This window comes from Sorex araneus, chromosome 1 (genome assembly GCF_027595985.1).
Source record: "Sorex araneus isolate mSorAra2 chromosome 1, mSorAra2.pri, whole genome shotgun sequence".
NCBI lineage: Eukaryota > Metazoa > Chordata > Mammalia > Eulipotyphla > Soricidae > Sorex > Sorex araneus.
This window is the reverse complement of record NC_073302.1, coordinates 329,093,695-329,119,617: the sequence shown is the minus strand read 5'-3', so window position 1 is coordinate 329,119,617 and position 25,923 is coordinate 329,093,695. Positions and strand designations below refer to the sequence as shown.

Below are 25,923 nucleotides of genomic sequence, written 5' to 3'. Positions count from 1 at the left end.
AAAGAAAAATATGTAGTGACTTCATTTATGTTGTTTACCTAGAATATTCAAATACACTGAGACAGGAAGTAGGATAGTAGTTTCTAGTTTCTAGGTAGAGAAAATTGATGAGCTACTGTTTATTGAGTATAGAATTTCAGACTGGGAAAGATAAAAACATTTTTGGAGACAGCTACACAAATATGTGAGCATATTTAATGCCACTGAATGGCATTTAAGATGGGCATATAGTCAATTTGATGTCATTTCATCACAGTACAAAAATTTTTCTAGGGGTTAGAGAGATTATACAGGTGGTAAGGTGCTGCCTTGCATGTAGTTAATCCTGATTCCATTCCTGTCACTTCTTAGAGTTCCCTGAGCACTACCAGGAGTGATCCCTGAGCACAGAGCTAGGAGTAACCCCTGAGAACAACCAAGTGTGACCCAAAACACAAACTTATTGAGTCTTTGATAACAAAACTTATTAGTTTATCAGTATAAAACTAATTGATCCTAAGTAGAAGCTTCACTATTTCAGGTGTACCATGGAGAGCATACTTCTTTAGAAAAACTCTTTGCACCCTGTATACTTACCAGTACATGAACCAGAAGGTAAAAGAAACATTCCTTCTGGACATGCACATTTATAACCCTTGGGATGGACAGGTGACAGGAGACATAAGTGGCTACATGAACCTGGAACACACGCCTGGTATCTACCTGTATAAAAATAAAAGCAGGCTAGACTGAATTTCAGATGTATTTATCCATACTAATTAATTGGACAGGGAGGGTTCCCCTGAGTACCTTGCTTAGAAGGTTCAAGGACTTCTCTAAAGACCACCCAGGTGGCTTCTCTATAAAAGGGTCTAGGATACAGTTAGGCCACATACAAGACATGTGCCTTAGCTTTTGTATTTCTCTGCAGCCCTTAGCATATATTAATTGAAAACTTAGTACTCAATGAAGAACTATGCATTAGACAGAATTCTAATATATTTTTTACCTTCCAGTTAGGCATGCTAACTATGCTCTCTTGTTTTTCAGGTATTTACAATGACCTGTTTGTGGTAGACTAGGACCAATAAAACTTGCTCTGCAGGCTTTCTCCTTTCAAATGAAGGAAAACTGACTCTCTTACTTGCTTAAAGTTAAGAATCTCCTTAGAAACAGAGAGTGGTCTAGGCATTCTACATTAGTTGGTTTTTTTTAAAATGAAACATTATCTGAGTGGAATCCATTACAGGATTTCAGATGAACATAGACTTTTAACTTCTAGTCAATGTATATTTGATTTTTTTGTCCTACAAGCAGGATTCTGAGTTGACTTTTTGTCAACAGTGAGCATCAGTGAATAATCTACTCCAGATTTATTTTCTATATTTCAGACACTGAAAATCTGGCCACTACCCTAGGCAAGCACACATTTGGAGTAAGTTTTCCAGCAGATGCTTTTATTCAGTTTATCTGAGTTAGAAGTCTTACACAAGTTTGGAATGCTACCCAGAATATTTTCTTTGTTTCAAATAGCAGATTCCAGCAAAACAACCTTGGTAAGTAATTTGGGTACATTAAGTTAAGCAAGCCTTTGATTCATAAGTGTTTCAAATGAAAACTATGTACTTACTCTTTGGCTGCTGGGATTTGTGGAGGACTGAGAAAGCAGCTATGGAGGCATTCAGTAGCACCACTCTCTCCTTTGGGGTGTGGGGTAAAGTATGGACTAGATATACATGATTTGCCCAGAAGAAATAGTTCTCAAATACAGCGAGTCCCACTGGATCTTCACCTTCCAAGAAGACCTCAGGGAAGGTGTACCTCCCATGGCCGTCCACTTTTATTGTCTCTATGGACTGAAAAGATATGAACTCATGACTAAGCATCATTTTTGTTTTTGTATAACACCCAGTGGTTCTCAGAGCTTACTCCTGGTTCTGCACTCAGTGGTTACTCCTGGAGGTGCTCAGGATACCATTTGTGTTGTAAAGCAAGCATCAAGGTCTTGGATTATCTCTCTGGACCCATAACTAAGCATCTTTAGATGTTATTCACTTAATGAGGATGAACTCATCTCTGGATTCATGGAGGTTAATTCCAAGTCAGTAGTCTGAGCTACTTCTTGTAGAAACTGTGGTCACATGTATGTCATACAAGTTCACATCTAGACATCATGCCAAATCTTCTCTCCAACTGCCTAACAAGGAGGCCAGTCTTTGTTTTCTCAGAGAGGGCAATTAGGGTCACCATAGCCAACTAGAAAGCAACAGGCCAAATAGTATGCCTCCCAAACATAAGCTTTTTACTATCATGCCATGCTGGTTCTATAGTCTGAAGCTTTCAAAATTAAGATACGATAAATTATATTAAGACCTAGAAATATTGGGTCAAGGCACCAAAGTACCTATGTAACTGAATGCTTTCAAGATAGTAGACTGCCTTATTATTAAGTTTGGTGTTCTGACTCTAGTAAAGAGTATGGTTGTATTACAAAAAAAAAAATTCCAGTCTGAGTTCGACATAGCATTTTCACAGAAGTCTCAGTAAGTCTTCCAATCCATTTTGATTCAATTAGATTCTACCTAAAGACATCATTAAACTTTGCTTTTTCTTCAAAAAGGTATCTCACTGACTTAATTTAAGACTTAAAAGAACATTGTACTTACCTAATACTCATACAAAATCCCTGTTAAAAGAATTTACCTTTTTCTCTGGACCTATCTGTAGTACCTCTTTATAGTTACTGATCCAATAGAGCCTTCCGGTCATGTGATCAAGCGTCAGTCCTACAGGCTCCTCCATGGTTACAACAGCAATTACTTTCCTATCAGAGCCATCCATCCCTGCGCTTTCAATAGTCCTCATGCCTCTCTCATCTCGATTAACCCAGAACATATACCTGAGAAAAGCCAAAGTGTAAGGTGTTATCGAATCCCCTCACCAGAAGCATGAATATTATTCTTACAGAAATACTCTTATTTCTTTTTATATTCTATAAGAAACAGCTTTCACATGCACACCTAGTATCCTTGTGCCACTAAGACTGCTGTGATTTCTGCTTTTATACCCAGCACATGTGACAAAGTTTGGCCCCATCATATTCAATTTAGAGTTCACAATTAAGAATTTGGGAAGCAAGTGAGACGTAGGTTGACAGATTGAAGAGGTCTCTTCTTAAAATCTAAGATAACCACTGCTTTTGGATATGCAACAAAAGAAATACAACTTACTTCTTTGCCGGAAACAGGACTAGCTGCTCTGGTATAAGATCCTTTTCCAAGACTTTTACATAGCCTCTGCCATCACTTAAACCAGCACAGATGACCCTGGAAAAGCTGCTAGCCCAGTACAACTGCCCCGTGAACCAGTCCAAAGAGATACTGTTCACTGCTTTCAGTTCTGGGGACAAAAAAAAGCGATGTTAGGTTCATGTATTCTTTTCCACACATTTCATTTTTAGAAAAGAGACGTCAGGGAACAGGGAGGTAGTCCATGCTCAGGGACTATTCCTCGGAACTGAGCATTAAGCCATCTAGCCTGCCAGGCCAATTATCAGAAGAAGTAACTCCCAGGTCTCTGAGAGCACTGAGTCCCCCCACCCCCCAAATAAACTTAGAACATTCTGCTTCTCTTGGATTTGAGCTATACACAATAAGGCAAATTGAATGCAGGGATTAAGGGCTGAGAATGTGTTAGATGTTTTCAACATTTAGTGAAACAAAGTTAAATATAGATATTGAGATAGATAGATAGATAGATAGATAGATAGATAGATAGATAGATAGATAGATAGATGGATCTTAGCAAAAGCATAACCAAGAAATCTAAGAGAATGTAATGAGAATGTAACCTCAGTTTGAGGATTATACTTACTGTATGAGTCTCAGGTGAAAGTTGTTATAAGTTTGACCTTTATAAACCCAACATGTTAATTACTAGGAGAGCATTTCTTTGTGCCTAGTACTACACTAAAGATTCCTTTGCGTGTACTATTCAACCCCAACACTCGAAAGAGTGATACTTCCACATCTTAGAGGGCCTTAAAGGGGTTATCTTTGTTATTCCAGGTCACATAACTAGTGATAGGACTGACACTAATTTTGATCTGAGCCTATATTTCCAATCTTTCAATTTTGCTTAATCTATTTCAGTCTTAGATGATGTTCTAGAAAGCTTTTAAAGAGCCACATTATAGTCTTACCTCAAACCAGGACTTTATGTACTTTATGATTCATGACAAATGAGTCACAGAAAATTTCCATATGAATACATATATCTGTTCCACTATGTTTAAATTGTAAAATGCTAACATTCTTGATGCCAAGAAACATACCTGGATAAAGAGGAACAGAATTTGGCTTCCCAAGAACAAACACATTTAAAACTTCATCCACCCAGAAGTACATGCCTCTCTCAAGATCATATGCAACAGAAGTGGGCCTTGATTTTGCAGGTATCAAAATCTCATATATGCCTGATCTTTCCTCCAGAACACCAAGCCCTTGATTTGATGCAATGAGAATCTTCATGGTATCATCTGTAATTTAAAGTAGAAGAAAAGGAGAAACTTCCATGCTAGTTTTAATAACTAAAGACTATGTCTTAACTCAAATGCCCCAGATCTACACTATACTCAAAGGCTAAGAAGTAACCAAAGGGCATCTGTCCAGCCACTAATAAGTCTTAATGTCATCCTTGGTATCTCAGAATATTGATTCTAATCGTTAGAACTTTATATCTGGTTATATTTCAGATTCAGGTGCCCTTCTCTGCACCTGGACAGAAGTCATCCCATGCCTAGTATAATGTGGCCAAATGTCAATAAATGTTCTACTGTTAAAACACATAGGTCAAGTTAAGATTACATTGTTAGGGTATTTGGACCAGCTCCTTGTATAGACTCAGAATAGCTATGTTATTTTAAATATACTTGATAAACTGAGATTTATAGGGGGGCAGAGAAGGAGACTTGGGGGACTGAGACAATGGGGAGGGAAGTAGACACTCTGATAGGGCCCTCGTGGTCAGAATGTTGTGTGCATGAATCACTATCATGAATGGCATTTTAAATCATGGAACTTTAAGTAAAACTTTAACTCTTTTTTTTGGGGGGGGGCTGGAGCAATAGCACAGCGGGTAGGGTGTTTGCCTTGCACACGGCCGACCCGGGTTCGATTCCCAGCATCCCATATGGTCCCCTGAGCACCGTCAGGGGTAATTCCTGAGTGCAGAGCCAGGAGTAACCCCTGTGCATCGCCAGGTGTGACCCAAAAAGCAAAAAAAAAACTTTAACTCTTTTTAATTAAAAATTAAAAAATAAAAATATATTTAATACCCAAGGAATGGTCAAGGAATGCTAGAATAGCAGGTTCTTGATGGAAAAAAAATAAAGTCATTTCTAAAACTAACATTAAATGATTCATAAGTTTCAATTTTATCTAGAATTAACAAGATAGAGAGGGAGTTAGGCTTTACACCAGATGCTAAAACGCACCTGTCACTCGACAGTCAGTGCCATTGTGGAGCTGGTGACCTGGAGCACAGTCACAGGAGTAAGAGCCTGGTGTGTTCCTGCAGAGCTGGCCACAGGGGCCGTATGCCATGGAGCACTCATCCACATCTGAAGACAGAGAGGTAAAGGTAAGAGAAGTCCCAGGTACAGTCTCCTGAGTATTTTTTTCTGGGACCACTTGCTAGCTGCTCACTCAACTTATATAAAGAGGAAATCAAGCGCTGGACAGCACTTGCCCCCACAGAAATCCCACACACACCAACTGATTCCACAGAAGCACCCTAGATTGTTTGGCTGGTGCCAAGTCCTGATCTCTATAACCCTGATAACCACTTACAGTGTCTTTCTATCCCTTATTCCTTAGACACGAGGCCTGGTCATGGAGAGGTTGTGTATTTCCAACCAAAATCACTGTCAAATAAAGATGTTAGAGAGAACATTTTCTCATTAGTCATCAGTTGGTCCAATTTTTACAGAATAGGAGGACAACAAGGTTTGGCAGGAGATGGAAATATTAAAACTTTGTATATTGTCTGTGAGAAGGTGAAGTGATAAAGTTACTGAGAAATAATTTAATAATTTTTAAGTTAAAATTAAAATATACCCCATAAGCATGCAATCCCACCTCAGACATATACGCAAGGGAACTGAAAACATGCAGACACCTCAACTCAAGCAGACACCTGTACTCTTAGTGTTCATCACAGTAGACAAGTGTCAAAAGGTGAAACACAAGATGAACAGCACAATGTGGCATATACATTTTGGAATATTGTTTGATAGAAATTAGGGACCAGAAAGCCACCTCAGGGGTTAAGCTGTGTGCCTTGCATTGGGCTAACCTGGCTAGATTCCCCAGCACCACATGGTCCCCCAAGTGTCACCAGGCACAGCCCTGGAGGTCCCAAGCACTGCTGGGGTGACCTGGGAAATCCCTGGCACCACAGGGCCTGATTAACAGCACATCCCAGCCCCCATAGTTAACTGCTTTCCTGATTACCTTCAATACACCAGCACACCCTGGGCCTCCTAAGCACCATTTGGGAGGCAGGTCCACAATTTGTCTTTTAAGGAAAAGAAATTCTGATATGTGACACAAGTTGAATGAAACTTAAAGGTGAAGAAAACCTTGGTCTGGGGCAATGGCTCCAAGGGCTGGAACACAGTCTCCAAGTGCAGAAGTCCTGGGTTCCCTTTCCTGCACCACCTGGTACTCCAAGAATGCCAAAAGTGACCCCTGTATCAAGGGTAGCCCCTGAGCACAATTCTCTTTGCCTCCCACAAAATTAGTCACACATAAAATAATAAATATATGATTTCACTTACATAGAGATAAGAATAGAAAAGTTAATACGCACAAAACATGTGTTTCCAGGGAGGACAAAGGGAAGAGCTGATATTTAGTCGGTTTGGAATTTCTGATAACAAGGATGATGATGATGATGATGAGTATGACTAAGCCCTAGGAGTGGGCAGCATCGATGGTTGCACACAGCTGACTACAACTGACGCCACTGAACTGTTTATTCAAACTGTACAACTTGAGCTCTCTTGATGTTAGTTATACTTTCCCATAATCACATTTCAAAATATGCATCCAAAGCTTCTGACCTCCACAGCTCTGAGAATCTGGCTGCAACTGCCATCCAGGGGCACATGAGCACTGGACACCCCAGTTAGTGTCCACACATAACCCATCACAGCCTCCATTGAGCAGAGAGCAGTTTTTACCTGGCAGAGAGAGGATAATATTGAAGGCAGGAGAACACAGCAAAATCTCCAGCACTTGAGAACCCCGAGTAACACAGCCCTTCATACTCCCACCAGGAATAAAAACAGCTCATTAAGAATAACTTTGGGGATCGGTCAGATAGTACAGCACGAAAACACTTGCCTTTGCATGCTGCCAACCCAGGCTTAGTTCCCAGTACCCTTTATGATTCCCCCAAGCTCATCATGGATGATCCCTGAGCATAGAGCCAAAAGTAAGCCCTAAGTATAAAAAATGAATAATCTCAGTATGGCCATAAGAAAGGAATAACCTGTCAGTTTTGTTGGGCATATCTCAAGGTAGTTTCCATTTGCATCACCTATTTTCTTGCTTTCTTTCTTCAACTTCTGTATGCGAGTGAGACCAGGGTGAGTGGGAGGAAGAAGAAGGAACCCCAGAAAGTGATGGAGTGATGTTGACTATTGTGGTGGGGATGGTGTAATAGCATCATAAGCATAAAACAGTATGATGAATATTCTTGTCAACTATGATGGCTCAAGAAAAAGAAACCGATTACAAGACAAAAAATAACCTTTGACCCTGCCATCTTTCAAAGGCATGTGAGACTGTGGAGGACTCTGTAGAAGAGAGAGTGTCGGGTGCCACAGAGCCAGGGCTTGGCATCACCTTCTAGGTTGACACTTGAAACTTATACAGTTTCAAGGCTTGCTATTGACTTGTGGAGGGGGTAAGAAAGCATTTTCTCTATTTTCTTCCAAATTTGGACAGTTTGGACCTCTACTCAGGAAATGATATGATTTACTAATTCCAATGACAAAAACTGCATTTTGACCCACTGTTTGTGGGTGATTTTTTCTTTTTTTGGTCACACCCAGAGATGCTGGGGTTACTCCTAGCTCTGCACTCAAGAATTACTCCCAGCGGTGCTTGGGGAACAATATGGGATGCTGAGGATTGAATCCAGATCAGTTGCATGAAGGGCAAGGCCCTACCCACTATATCTCAGGCTCCCAGAAAATAGATTCTTAAAAAATATCTTCTGGGGCCCAGGAGAGAGTACACCAGTTAGGATTCAGTCCTAGCAGCCAACCTGGATGCTATTCCTGCCACCACATGGTCCCCCTAAGCATTGTTTGGTGCAGTGCTGGATGCCTCTGAGCACTGGCAGGTCTGCCCCTGGAAGCTCCCAGCACCACTGGCGTGTTCCAAGTACCCCCGCCGCACGGAAAGCCCCAAGCACCATCATGCCCTGGAGCCCCTGTACCAAATTATAGCCTGATTCCTTGAGAATTGTCCCTGGGGCCCATGGAGTTTCTGAGTACCAGCTAGGAGCCATCCAAAATAAAACAATAATGAAAAATCATCTCCTGGACAGATGCTCACTCTCCCTGTGCCCCACCTAAAGCAACAGTGATGTTCACAGTGAGGCCCACAGCGGAGCTACTTGTTCAGTAGCTCTCCAAACCCCACCAGACCAGAAAACAGTCTTGCTCTGTTGATTCCTCGGAGAAGTCATCATTCCGTCTCCAGCAAGCAAGTGACTTCTCTTTGGCAAAGTTTGTATTGTGGATTCCAATATTTTAAGAGCAATACACTTTGAGGTCTTCAGCTACTCTGCTTCCCCAGTACTACAATTTGAGAATAACTCTGGAAAGTTTGACAAAAGCTCAGGTAACATTGGCTCACTCTCAAGGGAGCAGAACCAGGCCCTGGAACAGTCTGTCCGAAGGAAAGGGACAGATACAGAATCATCTCTCACAAAATCGGGATGTAAAGATAGGAATGGCAAGAGAATCAGAAGATCTGGCCCACAGAATTGAGTTTGTGAGGGGTGTGTGTGGGGGGAGGCGGTTGAAAATAAGATGCCTTGGGGAATTTGGGGGAGGGAGATTCTACTGATGGTGTGGTGTTAGGATGATGTACACAAGAAACTATTATTAACAGTTTTTGTAAATCATAGAACCTCAATCAATAAAGATTAAAAACATTTTTATAAAAAACATTTTTAAAAAACTATACAAATGATAGAGCTTAATATTCAAACCAGGGAGTAACACCGCTGAAATCATCAGACCCAAACTTTAACAACCAAACTTTTAAAAGTGTCAGTCAAGTTGGAGAGATAGTTCCAGTTGGGAAATATGTGCTCAAAGTAGATAAAGGACCAAACATCTCTCAGTATCTGTATTGCAAATGATAATGCCCAAAAGTAGAGAGAGAATATGGGGGAAATTGTTTGCCATAGAAGGGGGTAGGGGTAGGATGGAGGAGGATACTGGGGACATTGGTGGTGGAAAATGTGCACTGGTGGAAGGATGGGTGTTCGATCACTGTATGACTGAAGATCAAACATGAAAGCTTTGTAACTGTATCTCATGGTGGTCCAATAAAAAAATAAATAAATATTTAAAAAACTTTTAAATTTAAAAATAAAGTGCTGGTCAAAGGTGCAGTATGGCAGAGTGGTGGGGTGTGGAAGGGAACCTTGGAACTCTGGTGGAGTAAAATTGATACCGGTGGTTGTGCTTGAACTTTGTAGTCTAAAACCCAATTTTGAATAACTGTGAATAACCATGTTTTTAAAAAATACCAGCAAACAAAAAAATGAATTAATAAATAAGAACAATGTACCAAAAGCAATAGTTAAGGGATTGCTCACTGAAAGACTATTGCTTATGGAAAGTCTACCTTGAGACATTTTCTGCAAAGTTTGACCCTGTGCTCACTATTCAACTAACCACTGAGCTGGTCAGCCATATCTTCTCTCTCCCACACTCCACCAAGTAACCCAATCCTTACCACATGTCTTGGGTTCATCGGTGCCATCAGTACAGTCAGCTTCCCCGTCACACATCCGGGATTCTGGGAGGCATTTCCCTTCATCGCATTTGAACATGTTCTCTGGACAAGAAGCTGGACAGGAGCAAAGCATTAATTTTCATTAACACTGTGTGTGTGTGTGTGTGGTATGTATAGGTGTGGGGGGGGTAGCAGGAGAGTGTGATGGACAACTTTTACCATGATAAAGATGGCAATATTTCTATAACTCAAGGGAACTCTAAAACGGGAAGTAATTTTTTTTCTTTTTTCCTTCTAGGATCACTCCTGGAAGTCCTCAGGGGCTATTTCTGGCTCTAAGCTAAGAGTGACCCCCCTGGTACTGCTCAGGAGACCATAAGTGGGCCAGGACATCAAACCTGGGTTGGCCAAATGCCAGGCCAGTACTTACCCCCGTACTATCCCTGCAGCTCTGCAAGTTATCTTTTATAGTAAATTTTTCAAGGAATTGAGAGTTAAAACCTCATCTGAAGACGTTAAGACACATGTGAATAGATTGAATTAGTATTCAAATAGAATCAAGCTAGTATTAGAGAGTTTTAATTGGAGTAGTTTTAAAGTCAGTCAATACTAGCTTTAAGAGAAATATTTAATTAAGAAATTATTACATAAGAAGCTAGAGGCTCCTACTGTTGTCATGGGCTCAGAAAAGAGATGGAGGCCTTGTGAATTCTTTGACGATATTCCCCCTTCTCTGAGAAAGTTCCATTCTGAGTTTAGTACACTGTTTGGAGCCATCATCATGTCTGTGAATATGCACAGAATCAGGATTCTGCCATATCCACAGAATCAGGATTTCTGTGCAGTGGCCACATGGAGCAGGGAAATCTCAGCTGTCATTCAAGTGTGCCTAGCAGAGTGATTATTCTTGCAAAGACAGCACTCTGTTTCCACAATGAGCTAAATTTAGGTTATTGCTCGGAAGCATCCTGTTTTTAGTTATAGGACGGCAGCCTTAGTCACAGGATATAGACACTACTTATAAAATGCAGCTCCCACGGTACAGCCTTCCCTCTCAAGGGGACTGGGGACGGGTGCAAGACTCACCACACACTTCCTCATCGGATGAGTCACCACAGTCATCCCTGCCATCACACTTCCAGCTGTCGGCGACACATGCCTTATTCTTACACTGCCACTGTCCTGCTGGACAATAGCTTTGGGGGCAGAGGGCTTCCTCAGACCCATCTTCACAGGCCTCGTGTATGTCGCATAGCTCCTGGGCCTCACAACACCGACCATGTCCTGGACACTTGATTTTGCAGTCAGGACAAGCTGTAGACAGCTCTGAAAGACAGGAGATGGCTCCTAAGGTGGAAACTAGACTCGTTTGTGTAGGTGTTAGGATTTGCTTAGGGACTCAGGTCTATAGCAAGCCCAAAGTTTAAGGAAGGGCTAGCCACGGGGGATGCGGCCACACTTTGTATACCTTAAAGAAGTTCTCAGGGGCTACTCCTTGCTCAGGAGTGACTGCTGGCAATACTGGTGGACTGCACGTGGTACCAGGGAAAGAACCTGGGTGGCTACATGCAAGGCAAGTACTTTACCCCTGTACCATTTCTATGGCCTCCAAAGAACATTTCTGAAATCAGTAAAGATAATAATATTTACCTGGAGTAATTAGAGAAGTGGGTAAAAATATGACCTGTCACAGTAGAGAAAATGTACCATATGGGTTGAGTAGTCCACACAGCATAAGGCTCCTTAGCAAGTGACTCACTGCATTTCACTCTTTGCTCATCAGTGGTGCCATTAAATAAAATATGGTGATGAAGGATAAAGAGTTTTAATCTGCAGCTAGAGAGTTAGTACAGGGGTTAAGGAGGTTGTCTTGCATTGTACCAACCTAGGTCCAAATCTTCAGCACTACACGTGTTCCCCCCACATCAGGCACTACCAGGAGTGATCCTAAGTACAGAGCAGGGTGTGACCCCCCTAAAATAAAATAACAAATCTAGGAAAAAATGTCATACCTACCACAGTTAACCTCATCAGATCCATCTAAGCAGTCACTGATGCCATCACAAAGCCAACTAAGAGAAATGCATTTCCCGTCATCACACTGCCAGGCCTGTGGGTGTCCGTGACACGCTTCCTCTGTGGCCGGTGCAACGTCCCAGAAGACACCCAAGGGAGACACGTGTCAGGTTAGCATATTGTTTTCTAGGTTTAGATTTCATTACAGATCAGATTTCCCATTCACTGAAGTCCACCCGAAGCTGGTCTGCACTACCCTTTGTTCCACTGCAAACTCACCCAGTGCCTCCTCAGGACAACTGCCTGATAGATCTTCTTCTACTGCCATTCTTCCCCTATCTGGTAAAAGTTTCCACGGTAATGGAAGTATTTTCATCTGGCTGTCCAGTATGGCAGCCACTAGTCACACTGGCTTCTGAGCACTTGAAGTGTGGCCAATAGAAAAATAGAATCATTTTGTGTACTTACATCCAAATCCTCACATAAATTATCTACTCGTAGTGGACAGTATAATTTTACAGTTTCACTTTAAAAATGGCTTTAAACTTAAATTTTAGGTTCTCCTTTGGAACAAAACAGGCCCTCATGTTTATAGGGTTTTTTATGAGTTGCAAATATACCTTGGTTCCCACCCCCCCCATTCAAACTTGGCTCCCACATCAGATGCAGAGTGTGAGGAAATTTCTTTTCTGGTGTCTGTAAAGGAAAACCTTGGCAGTGGACAGTCATTGCTAAGGGTCTGTCAAACAGCACATGAAGGTTCATGTGGCTAAAGTGTCTAGGTGCTTGGGACTATATGAAGCTTTAAGAACACAGAAATGGGGGGTCGGAGTGATAGCACAGCAGAGAAGGCATTTGCCTTGCATGCAGTCAACCTGGGTTTAGTCTCCAGCATCCCATATAGTCCCTCAAACAAGTTGTGGTGGAAGGGATACTGGGAACATTGGTGGTGAAGAATGGGCACTGATGGAGTGATGGGTACGCAACCATTGTATGACTGAAATGTAATCACAAAAGTGTGTAAGTCTGTAATTGTATCGTATAGTGTTTCATTTAAATTATTTTTTAAATTCCCCTTAAGTATGTATTCCTACTGGAAGAAGCATTCAGTGGGGGGAGCTGCAGTGAAATGGGTGGGGGCATAACACAAGGCATTCCTGCAAGTGTGAAATTTTCTTCTCACTTGTAATATGGTACATTTGAATCCAGTTTTCTTAGAAATTTGTTATAGTGACACCCCAAGAGTGTGGGAGTAGTAAAAGGAAATATGGGAACTTGCTGTGTGTTTCATAGCCTTTTCTCCTTTTAGTGAGGATTTACCTTTGGCATTTATTGTGCAAACCTGAGAGCACCCCTCTTGGTATGACCTGGGGCTCACAGGTGTCTTTAGGGCTCAGAGTTCCTCGAGCAGAATGGCACTTGAACTGCATGTCAGGGCATTGAGCACAGGGCTGTGTTTTGGCTTAGCAGTATTTTTATGTGTATGTGTTCACCATAACAAGTGTTTATTATTTATTAGTAGATCTCTAAGGGGACCAGAATGATAACACAGCAGGTAGGGTGTTTGCCTTGCACATGGCCGATTCCTCTGTCCCTTTCGGAGAGCCCAGCAAGCTACCAAGAGTATCCCACACATACGGCAGAGCATGGCAAGCTACCCATGGTATATTCAATATGCAAAAAAAAAAACAAAACAAAACAGTAACAACAAGTCTCACAATGGAGATATTACTGGTGCCCGCTCGAGCAAATTGATGAACTGGGATGACAGTGCTACAGTGCTACAGATCTCTAAGTAAATAAAGTGGAACCTAGAGAGGCAAGGTATAGGGGTTAAGGCATATGCTTTGCATGCATGAGACCCTGGTTCAACCCTAAGTACACCCCATGGCCCTTTGACTACATCAGATGCAGCACTGGCTGAGTGACCCCTGGCATAGCAGAGTCTGGCCAGTGCCACATATCTGAGCCCCATCATTGGACCATCAGCACCATTGGCCGAGCACTGCTGGGAATGACCTCCTGAGCATGTCCTGCAAAGCCTAAAATAAGTAAATAAATAAAATAAAGTGTTGACTCATTTATTGTATATAATATTGGGTGCACTGAGTTCTGCCAGCATTTTCTATCAAGAATCTCTCTGCTGTTTCAGTTTGGGTAGCACGATCACAGATGTTTAAGCCTTGATTGCAGGCGAGGAGCCAGACTTCTGCTGGAATTTCCCATCCTAACAAACCCTGAATACTTGTTTTGCCAATAATGTATTTAATACTTAAACATCCCTGCTCTTGTCCAATGAAATACGGCTACAGATTGAAACACCCACTGCTTCTGATCCCGCCTGAAAAGGTGAATGGCACCAGCAGAACCGCTATCAAACAGGTGCACAAGCAGGGGCCAGAGGAGGGGGTGCATGCACAGTGGTAAGAAGTGCTCACTGACCACATTGCTCGTCCACCCCGTCGGGGCACTCCAGTCTCCCATTGCAGAGCCAGGCCACAGGAATGCACTTCTCGCCACACGGAGCTTGCCCTGTCCTGTTGCACTGCTCCTCACCTGCACAGGATGATCAAGAAGCAAAGTCATGAGTTTCCTGTGGCTGGTTCAGGGATAGGAGAATTTTTTTTTCATGATAAACTATAGGCCAAGGATATGCTTAAACCTAGGAGGTCTCTAAGGAGATCAAGCATTCTAAAAACCCTAGTGCAAGTAGATAAGGGATATTCTTGATAACCTCTCAGTATCAATATTGCCACCCACAATGCCCAAAAGAGGGGGATGGAGAGAAAGAGAGAGAAAGAGAGAGAGAGAGGAGAGAGAGAGAGAGAGAGAGAGAGAGGCAGGCAAGGGGTGGGGAGTAGGGGGTGATTGAAAAGAACCCTGGGATACTGGTGCCGGGTAATGTACACTGCTGTAGGTATGGGTGTTGGAATACTGCATGACTGAAATTCAATCATGAATGTCTTGATAATGCTCTAATTTTTTTTTTTAATGCTGGAATGATAGCACAGAGGGTAAGGCATTTGCCTTGCACGCGGCCGACCCGGGTTCAATTCCTCCGTCCCTCTCGGAGAGCCCAGCAAGCTACCAAGAGTATCTTGCCCGCCTGGCAGAGCCTGGCAAGCTCCCCATGGCATATTCGATATGCCAAAAACAGTAACAACAAGTCTCAAAATGGAGACATTACTGGTGCCCACTTGAGCAAATCGATGAGCAATGGGATGACAGTGATACAGTGATACAAAAATTTTTTTTAATAATAATAATACGCGCTCCACTGAGATTCGACCCGGGTGGCCATGCCTTTGCACAGCCGCTTTGCTGCTGAAAGACCAGGATCCAGAGCCAGCTATATTACTTCTGGTCCCAGCAAGTGCTTGCAGCCATGTCTCCAGACTGTGAACTAAGCTTTTGCTCCATGCTGCCCCAGGAAGGGAAATGATGCAATTTCCAACTTAAATCTCCCTGGATTTAATTACTAAAATACAGAAATCCTAAACCGCGTGACTTTATATCTCTTCATTCTCATCAGTGGAAAATTAATTATCAAATGTTTCCTTGTCAATAGGGCCGTATTTTGGGGGATAAACTCCAACAAGAATAGTGAGTTCTGTGTTGAAACTCCAACAACAATAGTGAGTTTTGTGTTGTAATATGGAATGTAATCAAGGTAAAGAGAAAATGAAGTGAAATTTATCAGTTATGTAGGTGGGGGTGGGGGTTGGAGGGTGGGGGGTGGGAGGTATACTGGGGTTTTTGGGTTTTTTTTTTGGTGGTAGAATATGGGCACTGGTGAAAGGATGGGTATTTGAGCATTGTATAACTGAGACATAAGCCTGAGAACTTTGTAACTTTCCACATGGTGAGTCAATAAAATAAATTAAAAATAATAATAATAATAATAATAATAATAATAATAATAATAATAACCCTAGTTTTACCAATAAAATTTGTGTGTATTAGCTGCAGTCCTGCCATGCTCCTCCTTCTCTGTTAGGATGAAACAGACATACATGTGTAAAGGAAGCATGAGCACTTCTTTCAGCTCCAGTGTCATCTGAAGGTTTAGAGTTCTAGGTCCCAAGTAATTGTCCTTGGTTTACATTCAGATGTGTTGTAAAAGGGATCACAGGTTTTTTTTTTTTTAATGTAGGAGTACTGCTATTATTCAGCCATTGACTAAATCTATTGAATTGGGCATGAACTCCACACTACTTTTAAAAAAAAAATTTTAATTGAGTATCTGTGAGATAGACCATTACAAAGTTGTTCATAGTTGGGTTTCAGACATACAATGATCCAGCACCCATCCCCCCACCAGTGTACATTTCCCATCACCAATGTCCCGTTTCCTGTTGTTTGTTTCTTAATTTAGCAAAGGCCTCTTAATGAGATGTCTATAAAACAATACAGTTACGTTTTAAATTTGTTTAGCTATTTAGTTTTAGTTCTCTTTGTGGCATGGTGATTTACAGTACTGTCGATGATAAGGTTTCACGCATACAGAGTTTGAACCTCACGCCCTCTATCAGAGAGCCTGCTTTACCTCACTCTCAAGATGTCCTGTACCTACACCCCCATGCCCCATCCTTGGTAAGCTCATTTTTTTGTTTTTGTTTTTAAAAGATTGATTGTTTGATTCTTCCATCCCTCTCGGAGAGGCCGGGAAGCTACTGAGAGTATATCACCCACATGGCAGAGTCTGGCAAGCTCCCATGGCATATTCCATATGCCAAAAACAGTAACAACAAGTCTTACTATGAAGATGTTACTGTTGCCTGCTCAAGCAAATCGATGAGCAATGTGATGACAGTGACAGTGACAGTGATAGTCTGCTGTCTACAGTACTGTTAACAATGGTTTCTTATACATATAATTTCAATACCACACCCATGACCAGTGATCCCACATCCCTCCCTCAAGGACCCTAATGCTGCTCTTTTCAACCCATCACAACTGTGTGGGATGAGTTCTCCCATTACGTTGCATTTGGACCTTTGATGCTACCTTGCTGTGTAATTTTAAGTCCCACGTATGATGATTCCGTATCTATCTATCCCTTTCTTTCTGACTGACCTCACTTAGCATGTGAGCCTCTAGCTCCATTTATGTTGCTGCAAATTGCATAATTTTGCTCTTTCTTAGAGCTGCCTAGTATTCCATTGTGTGTATATATGACAACTTCTTGATCCATTAATCCGTAGTTGGGCATTTGGGTTTTTCCATATGCCTATACTGTTTTATGCACTAGGCTTTTGTACTAAGTGCAGCAATGAATATAGGTGTACTTTAAATTATATAAAATATATTTTATTTGGTATATTAAATATAGAGTCTCTTGCCCCCACGCCTGGCTGTCTTCACTGGGGCCCCTCGGAGGGGGTGGGTTGAGTTTCCTTCACTGCCCCGAGCAGAGCCCCCGCAGCCAAAGACCTCCAGAACCCAGACACAGCCATGCTCAAGGTTCCTCTTCACACGTTTGGACGAACTTCATGCATGAAGGAACCAGCAGAGGAACCCAGGTGTGTGGGACCCGGGGCTGAGATCTCCAAGCCTGCTGGGATCAAGACTGGGCCTCTTTCGCCCAGATTTCCCATTTTCCAGTAACTAGGTGGTCACACACAGAAACTGCCTCTGGCGCCCTGTAATCCCATCAAGGGCCAACATCCAGAGACTATAAAACCAAGGTCCCAGAAGAGAGCCATGCAGAGTCTCTTGCCTCCTGCCCCACCTGTTCCCCCCTCCCCTGGCTGTGTGACATCTTATAGCCTAGTTCTCCCTCTTGAAGAAACTGACAAGCTACCAAGAGTTTTCTGCCTGCATGGGAGAGCCTTGCAAACTCCCTGTGGCGTATTCATATGCAAAACCAGTAACAATGATGGATTTCATTCCCCTGACCTTGAAAGAGTTTCCAATGTGACTATTGGGAAGGAAGAGTAAAGAGAGGCTTCTAAAATCTCAGGGCTAGGTCTAATGGAGACGTTACTGAGACTGCTCAAGAGAAAATCAACAATCAAGGAGATGATGATGATGATGAGAAATATATGTAATATATTGTTTTGAATTAATGTTTTTGTGTTTGGGGCAGAAATGCCAACAAGTGGTGTCACTGGGTCATCACTCTCACTCTCACTATCATCCCATTGATCATTGATTTGCTCAAGCAGGCCCAGTAACGTCTCCATTCATCTGAGCCCTGAGATTTTAGCAGCCTCTCTTTACTCGTCTTTCCCAATGGTGCCACATTAGAGGCTCTTCAGGGTCAGAGGAATGAGACCCATCATTGTTACTGGTTTTAGCATATGAATACACCACAGGAAGCTTGCCAGGGTCTCCCATGCGGGCAGGAAACTCTCGGTAGCTTGCCAGGTTCTCCGAGAGGGAGAACTAGGCTATAAGATGTCACACGGCCTCAAAGCTGCCCTTGTAAATACCGGCCCTTTTAAAAATGGAATTTATTAGTAGTCAAGGCTGATATAACTAGTAGGTTAAATTTTATGCAAAGGTAATACATAAAATCCTTTAACAATTGTACTGTATAGTAAGGTGTACCAAAGATAACCATAAAAGTGAAATAGACAGTTGAGTGCCATGTTCAAAGTCTGAGATGCCACCTGTGTAAAGGACTGTTGAGTCTACTTGCTGGCGATAACCTAGCTGAGGGTTATAAGAACTGTGGGCAATGTGAGAGTGGTCCTTTTTAGGTGTCCTGTACCTAATTTATTGCCTGCAATCATTTTACGTCCCAGGAAAAAAGTGCCTTAAATACCAAATTAAAGGTAATTTCCTCTGGAAGTACACAGTTAAAACGGATTTTATACTATCACTTCTTTATTGATCTAATTTGAACTTTCATTTCAATCACCTTGAATTATTGGCATTAGGTATTTCTGTAAGTCATAACTATTGAATTTTTACAAATTCAGGAAATTGCAGGTGTGAGAAGTAAGATTCAGATGTGTTCATTAAATTTGTCCAAGGTTTTATCCTGTAGGTAGCATGATTAAAATAATTGCATCAACTTTCTGATTTCATGTTCTATCCTTTATCATCATGCTGTTTAGAGTCCATGCTAATCATACTTGATTACCCTGACTAACACCTGTCTTGTTTCACTGTAAAGATTCTGTGGAAATACCCTTCTTTCTGTATTATGCCATCTGTGTCATAGGGGTTGAAATTTTCAGTTGATATAAAATAAGCCTATTTCAGTTTTATGTGCCAAATTCATATATCATATTTGTGACAATTTTTAAAATACAGCTAAATATTTCCACATAAGCAAGGCAATAGAATAGCATATTGAAAGCATTATGAATTTTGTTTAGAAAACTGACATCCATGTCTTGGTGGTCTTACAAATGTCTGGTAATTTTTCTTACCTGAATAACTTTATCTATATAATTACTCCATTTATAGAAACTTCCTCCATTATTTTAAGTGCCAGACTTTGTTTCTTTTAGCATAGTATTTTTTATGACTTGTAGTGAAAATTTTCTGGAGCTCTTTGGCTGCCGGAGCTCTGCTTGAAGCGGGAAGGAAGAGTCAACCCACTGCCTCCGAGGGGTCCCAGTAAAGACAGCCAGGCATGAGGGCAAGAGACTCTGTGTTGCTCTCTTCCAGGAGCTTGGATTTATAGTCTCCAGATGTTGGCTGTTGATGGGATTATAGGGCACCAGGGGCAATTTCTGGGTGTGACTGCCTAGCTACTGGAAAATTGGGGATCTGGGCTGAAGAGTCCCAGTCCTGATCCAAACAGGCTTAGAGATCTCAGCCCTGGGTCCTGCACACCTGGGTTCCGGTGCCAGTTCCTATAGTCATATGGTAGCTCAATTGCTATTTTTTGATAGATTTCCATATTGTTGTAAGCTCATTTTGAATCCTACATCCTATCTTCATAAGAATTACTCAGAGTGTGCTTAAATGTATTTGGAACTTTGCAAGAAACTCACTCAAACAGCCTAAAAACAGGCTGTTTGAGTGAGTTTCTTGCAAAGTTCCAAATACATTTCTTAACTTTGAATGTTTAATGATAGAATATAAGTCCTTATTCTGGTCCTCAGATATCTTCATTGTACATCATTTACCATCCTGTCCTAATTTCAAGGAGATAAGATGCAAATTCTTGATTCCTAGTGAACTTAAGCAACATGAAACATACTAGTAGAAGTCTCTGCAAAATGCAGTGAAGTGTCAGCCAGTTCCACTCCCAGGGACAATTTGAATATAGAAATGTAAAGTGATATGAAATCTGATGGGGTGGAAGGTGACATGGACACCCACTGTGTAGACTTCACCACTGGTTTTCAAACACTAGCTGGCAAGTATAAAAAAAGTTGTATAAAAAGGTTTCAAACTAATGAACTGAAACTACCTCAAGGAAGAAATCCTACTGGCCCAAAGGCACATGAAAAAATGCTCTTCATCACTAATCATCAGGGATATGCAGATCAAAACAACAATGAGACATCACCTCACACCACAGAGACTGGCATTCATACAAATGAACAAAAATAACCAGTGCTGGTGCAGATGCGAGGCAAAATGTACCCTCATTCCTTGCTGGTGAGAATGCCAACTTGTCCAGCCTTTTTGCAAACAATATGGTCTTTCCTTCAAAAACTAGATATTGAACTCCCATTTTACATAGCAATACCACTTCTGGGAATATACCCTGGGGTCCAAAGACATACAGCAGAAACGCCATCTGCATTTCTATGTCCATTGCCGCACTATTCCCAATAACCAGAAGCTGGCAACAACCTGAATGCCTGAGAATATAGGGATAAAGAAACTATGATACATCTACACAATAGAATACTACACAGCTATTAGGAAAAATGAGGTCATGAAATCTGCCTATAAATGGATAGACTTGGAGAATATCGTGCTGAGTGAAATGAGTCAGAAGGAAAGGGACAGATATAAAATGGCTGCATTTATTTGTGGGATATTAAAAAAAACAGTATGACATTAATACCCAATGCCAGGGAAAATGGGCCTAGAGGACTGGTCAATGGTGTGGGAGATGGATGGTAGTTAAGAAAGAGGAGGATCCATTATGACAATATTAATTGGAAATGATCACTCTGGATAAGAATTAAGTCTTGAAAACAGGTAAAAGGAATTACAATATAAACTTCCAGCATCTGTGTCGCAAACCATAATGCCTAAAATGAGAGAGAGAAAGAGAAAGAGAGTGAGAGAACAGAGGTGCTGCCATAGAGGCAGGCTGTGGTGGGGGGTGGCTTGAAGGGGTGGGAGGGAAACCAGGGACACTGGTAATGGGAAATTACACTGGTGGAGGGATGGGTGTTGGAACATAGTATGACTTAAATGCAATCATGTACAATTTTGTAATGCTTTCACAGTAATTCAATAAAAATAAATAAATAAAAAGATTTTAATCTACTGGTGGTTGAAAACCACTAGATAACACTTTGGGCAGAAAGGAGTTCTGTCTTACTGTTAATAAAATCCCATCCAGAGAGTATTTTTACTACAGTTTCTGAGTGATTGTGTGTGTATTTGTGTGTGTGTGTGCATGCGCTTTAAGACTGGCTTATTAACAGTATTTAAAATAAAATTCTCAGGAATGTTGTTAATAGTGGAGAGTTAAGAACCTAGTCTCTACTTGTGTGCTATCAGGAACCTTACTTGACTTGGACAAAGTCATAAAATCAAGAGCAAGTGATGCCAGCTAGCACGGGAGAGCATGGCTGCCTCAGGGTCCCTGGGTGAGAATTTTGACTTGATAATTATATGAACTTGGTAAAGTCACTTCCTTTCTTTGGGCTTCAGTTCTCTTTGCCTATTCTTGAGACTAGGGAATAAAAAATCCTCAGAGGGAGATTCAAAGATTAAATGAGTATGAAGCCATCTCATTCCCCACCACTCCCATCCTCTTTCAGAGTTCTCTCTTTCACTACCTTTTGCAGCTGATCCTTTCAGAAAACCCCAGTTGGGAATCACAGTCAAAACCTCACACTTGGGGCTGGAGCAATAGCATAGCAGGTAGGGTGTTTGCCCTACACACAGCCAACCCGGGTTCAATTCCCAGCATCCCATATGGTCCCCTGAGAACCTCCAGGAGTAATTCCTGAGTGCAGAGACAGGAGTAACCCCTGTGCATTGCTGGGCGTGACCCAGAAAGAAAAACAAAAGCAAAAAGACCCTCACACTTGGGGATGGAGACGTAGTACAGCACTGGCCTTGCACACAGTGATGGGGTTCAATCACTAGCATCCCCTATGGTATTCTGGGCTTGACAGAAGTGACCCTGAGCTCAGAGTCAGGAGTAAGCGCAATGTATCACTGGGTATGGCCCCCAAACAAAACAAAACAACCAAAAAAAAAACAGAATAAAAAAAATCACAACGCCCCTCCCTCCACCACACATATACACACAGACACCCACACACACACCCACCCACCCACCCACCCACACACACACACACACACACACACACACACCACAACGCTCATTGCTTCTTCATGAGACATACTTGAGCTGTATTTTGCCCTGAGGAGTCTCAGTTTAAAGGTTAAACCAAGGGGCTGGAGTAATAGCACAGCAGGTAGGGCGTTTGCCTTGCACGTGGCTGACCCGGGTTCAATTCCCAGCATGCCATATGGGCCCTCAAGCACTGCTAGGGATAATTCCTGAGTGTATGAGCCAGGAATAACCCCTATGCATCACCACCAGGTGTGACCCAAAAAGCAAAATAATAATAATAATAATAATAATAATAATAAAGGTTAAACCGAGAAACAACCATATTGTTTTCCAAAAGGGCTGAATTAGTCAGCATTCCCACCAGCAGTGTAAGAGGGTCCTTTTTTCCCCACATCCACGCCAACAGCGGTTGCTTTTGTTTCTTCTGGATATGTGCCAGTCTCTGTGGTGTAAGGTTGTTTTGATTTGCATCTCCCTGATGACTAGTGATGAAGAGCATTTTTTCATGTGCCTTTTGGCCATTTGTATTTCTTCCTTGAGGAAGTTTCTATTCTGCTCCATGGCTTGGAAGCCGGCCTCACATGCTGGGGGAAAAGGCAGCTCAGATAGAGAAGAGAACACCAACTAAAGTGTGGTTGGAGGCCCCACTCGGGATGGGAGAGGCAGGCTGAAAGCAGATTGAACACAATGGCCACCCAATACCTCCATTGCAAACCACAACACCCAAAAGGAGAGAGAGAACAAAAGAGAATGCCCTGCCATGGAGGTGGGGTGGGGTGGGGGGGATTGGGGATGGGTGGGAGGTATGCTGGGGGTCATCGATGGAAGAGAATGGGCACTGGTGGAGGGATGGGCACTCGAGCATTGTATGACTGAAACACAAGCATGAAAATATGGAAATCTGTAATCGTACCCACAAGGTGATTCATTAATAAAATAATAATAATTTTTTTTAAAAAAAGGTTAAACTGAAAGTTTCTAGTCTGCGCATTATATGCAGATGGATGGAAAGTACAGCTCTTCAAATTTAAACAGATGGTTGCTGTGGGTACATAAGACATTGATTAACATCTCAGTGATTTAAATTTGTGATAGTACTCTCCATTTGTCAATACCAAGAACAGCGATTGCACGCTGTTCTGAAAACAGACATGATAAAGATGTCCTGCTACCACAGCACTGAAAATCACCACTTTGGGGGAAATGCCACTCGCTTTCAATTCAACTGCAAACAGACCCCAACCATGTCAAGCCCCCTGTCACAGCCAGGTCCGGCGGGCAAACACGGGGTGAGAACACCAAGCCTGCTGCTGGACAGACCAACATCTCTTTCACCCTGTGTCACCAGCCACCACCATCCCCAACCTGCGATGTCTCGGTCAACCTGGGCTCTTGGACTTGAGTACACCTGAGTAGCACCCAGGCTTTGCGACCCCCCGCGCCTCCCCCCCCACACCACCCCTGGCTATTTCTAGGGTAGTCCTCTTTTCTGGCCACTAAAAAGCAATACGTTCTGCCTTGCAAAACCCAGACAGCCATCGGCACAGCGGAGACCACGCCAGCAAGTAGATGTCCCTGGGCCTGACACTGTAGGGAGAAAAAGCCTGTGAGAGAGGTGCACCCTATTCTGGGTTATGCAGAGATCCCCTTGCCCACCTTCTTAAGGACAGGGTGCGGGCGCACGTGAGCCCACCTGCCCTCCCAAGCCACCTGCCCTCCCAAGGTTACAGGCAAGCTTACAAGTTCTACAGGGCTGCGGGGCTCCCTCAAGACCCGGGCTCATCCTCCCAATGCCAGTGAAGTCGTCCGAGAAAGATGTCCCTAGCTCGCCTCCCCTCTGCCCTGCAGCGCCCAGCCAGGGGCTCCGAGCACGCCGCTGGGCGGTCGGGATGCAATCCCTCCCCGCCAGCGCCACTCACCGCTCCCGGGACCTCCGAGGCCGCCCAGCGCGGCCAGCAAGGGAAGCAGAAACAGGGGAAGCGGCCGCCACCTCATGCCGGAGCCCACGGGGCACCCACCACCCAGTGCTCGTTTGCTCGTCTTGGGAGAGCGCGGGCGGCAGCGGCGCGGCGCGCTGAGAGCGCAAGGGGGCGCGGCGCGGGCTGGTCCAGTGGGACCCACGGGGTGGGGGCGGGAAGAGCTGGAGCCGCCCCCTCCCCCCCCCACCCCGCTGGGCTGGATGCTGCGCCGGGAGTACCGAGGACTCCCGCAGCTCCTGCAACCGGCCAGTGACACTCAGCTAGTTCAGGGCCTGGCTCTGGCCTCTGACCTCATGCGGGACGTTTCGAACCAACCCCCAGGCGATGGCTTTGCGGCTGGCCCCAGATGTCGCTTGGAAAACCACGGTTTTGCTCGGTGCAGACTTACAGCTGTGATTCCAGGTATTGGGGGCTGTACTCAGTGAGAATCCCCCCACCCGACCCCTCCCTCGTCCTCACCAGCCCTGCCTCCTGTGTCCAGGGGACGCAGAAACAAAATTAGACCTGCGGCGGCAACGTGTGTAAGGACAGCTTTAAGCAGTCAGTCCTCCACAGTAGTGGTAAGCAAACTGCAGACGAAGACTAACTTACCAAATGTCCTGAAAAATGCTCTCTCGAGGTCCCGAGCTATGATAGAACAGTGGGTAGAGAGTCTGCCTTGTATGCTGTTGACCCTGGTTCTATCACTGCCATCCCATATGGTCCTCGAAGCCCCACCAGCAGTGACCCCTGAACACAGAGCCAGGAGTAAGCCCTGAGCAACGCAGGGTGTGGCCCCCAAATGAACAAACAAAAAGAAAGTTGTCATCTCCTCTCATCTGTCTCAGCAGCCCATCTTAACACACACTGACCAACTGTTGGACCTGGCTTAGATGGAAGTTGATGGGTCCACAGGGTGCTGGCAGTGCCACAGATTTATCCAACTGGAATAATTTAGAGGTCTTTTTATCGAAGTGTTGGCATCCTTAAAGATAAACTGATGAGCAAAAAAGAGTTCATAATTCACCCTTGCTGGTGCCAATCACTCTCCTACCCCACTGCTTGGCTAAGCTCTGACATTGCTTTCTTCCAGTACCCCCAAGATGCAAGAGTGTCAGATTCTTGGAGAGAAAGCATGGTGTCAGAATTTAGAATATAAAATCAGCAAGACACATTTGTAGTGTTTGGAAATGAATGGCATCAGTGACACACCAGGGAATGAAAATAGAAACATAAAAAGAAGGGAATTGCAAAGTACCTTCTCAGATTTTCATTGCAACACAGTATTCAGCTTTCTTTGAACAGCTTTCTTTTAAATCAAACCCCCTCTTCATCTTTACTGTAGTCTCATCAACCTGCGTTTTGAAGATACCAGAACGCCATATGCTACAAGTTTCTTTAAATTCATTGTGTGCTCTGGTTACATAAGCCAACTAAGGCATAAGCCTTCTGTTTTCAGCAAAACTCTCCT

The 25,923-nt window shown here is 43.1% G+C and overlaps 1 protein-coding gene across 1 annotated transcript in view; it reads right to left on the bottom strand.

Moving 5' to 3' along the window:
* The window catches only part of LOC129405560 (low-density lipoprotein receptor-related protein 2-like), a 67,900-nt gene extending 43,386 nt beyond the window's left edge, over window positions 1–24,514 (bottom strand). The window contains exons 1-12 of the mRNA XM_055141476.1: window positions 24,414–24,514; window positions 14,481–14,594; window positions 12,039–12,158; window positions 11,109–11,348; window positions 10,023–10,136; window positions 7,103–7,222; window positions 5,474–5,599; window positions 4,313–4,516; window positions 3,210–3,378; window positions 2,710–2,878; window positions 1,610–1,835; window positions 577–702 (exon numbers count right to left, since the gene is read on the bottom strand). Of these exons, the coding sequence (XP_054997451.1) occupies window positions 577–702; window positions 1,610–1,835; window positions 2,710–2,878; window positions 3,210–3,378; window positions 4,313–4,516; window positions 5,474–5,599; window positions 7,103–7,222; window positions 10,023–10,136; window positions 11,109–11,348; window positions 12,039–12,158; window positions 14,481–14,594; window positions 24,414–24,489 (1,804 nt within the window). The 5' untranslated portion in view covers window positions 24,490–24,514. The remainder of the gene's footprint in view (window positions 1–576; window positions 703–1,609; window positions 1,836–2,709; window positions 2,879–3,209; window positions 3,379–4,312; window positions 4,517–5,473; window positions 5,600–7,102; window positions 7,223–10,022; window positions 10,137–11,108; window positions 11,349–12,038; window positions 12,159–14,480; window positions 14,595–24,413) is intronic.
* Between the last annotated feature and the right edge of the window lie 1,409 nt (window positions 24,515–25,923).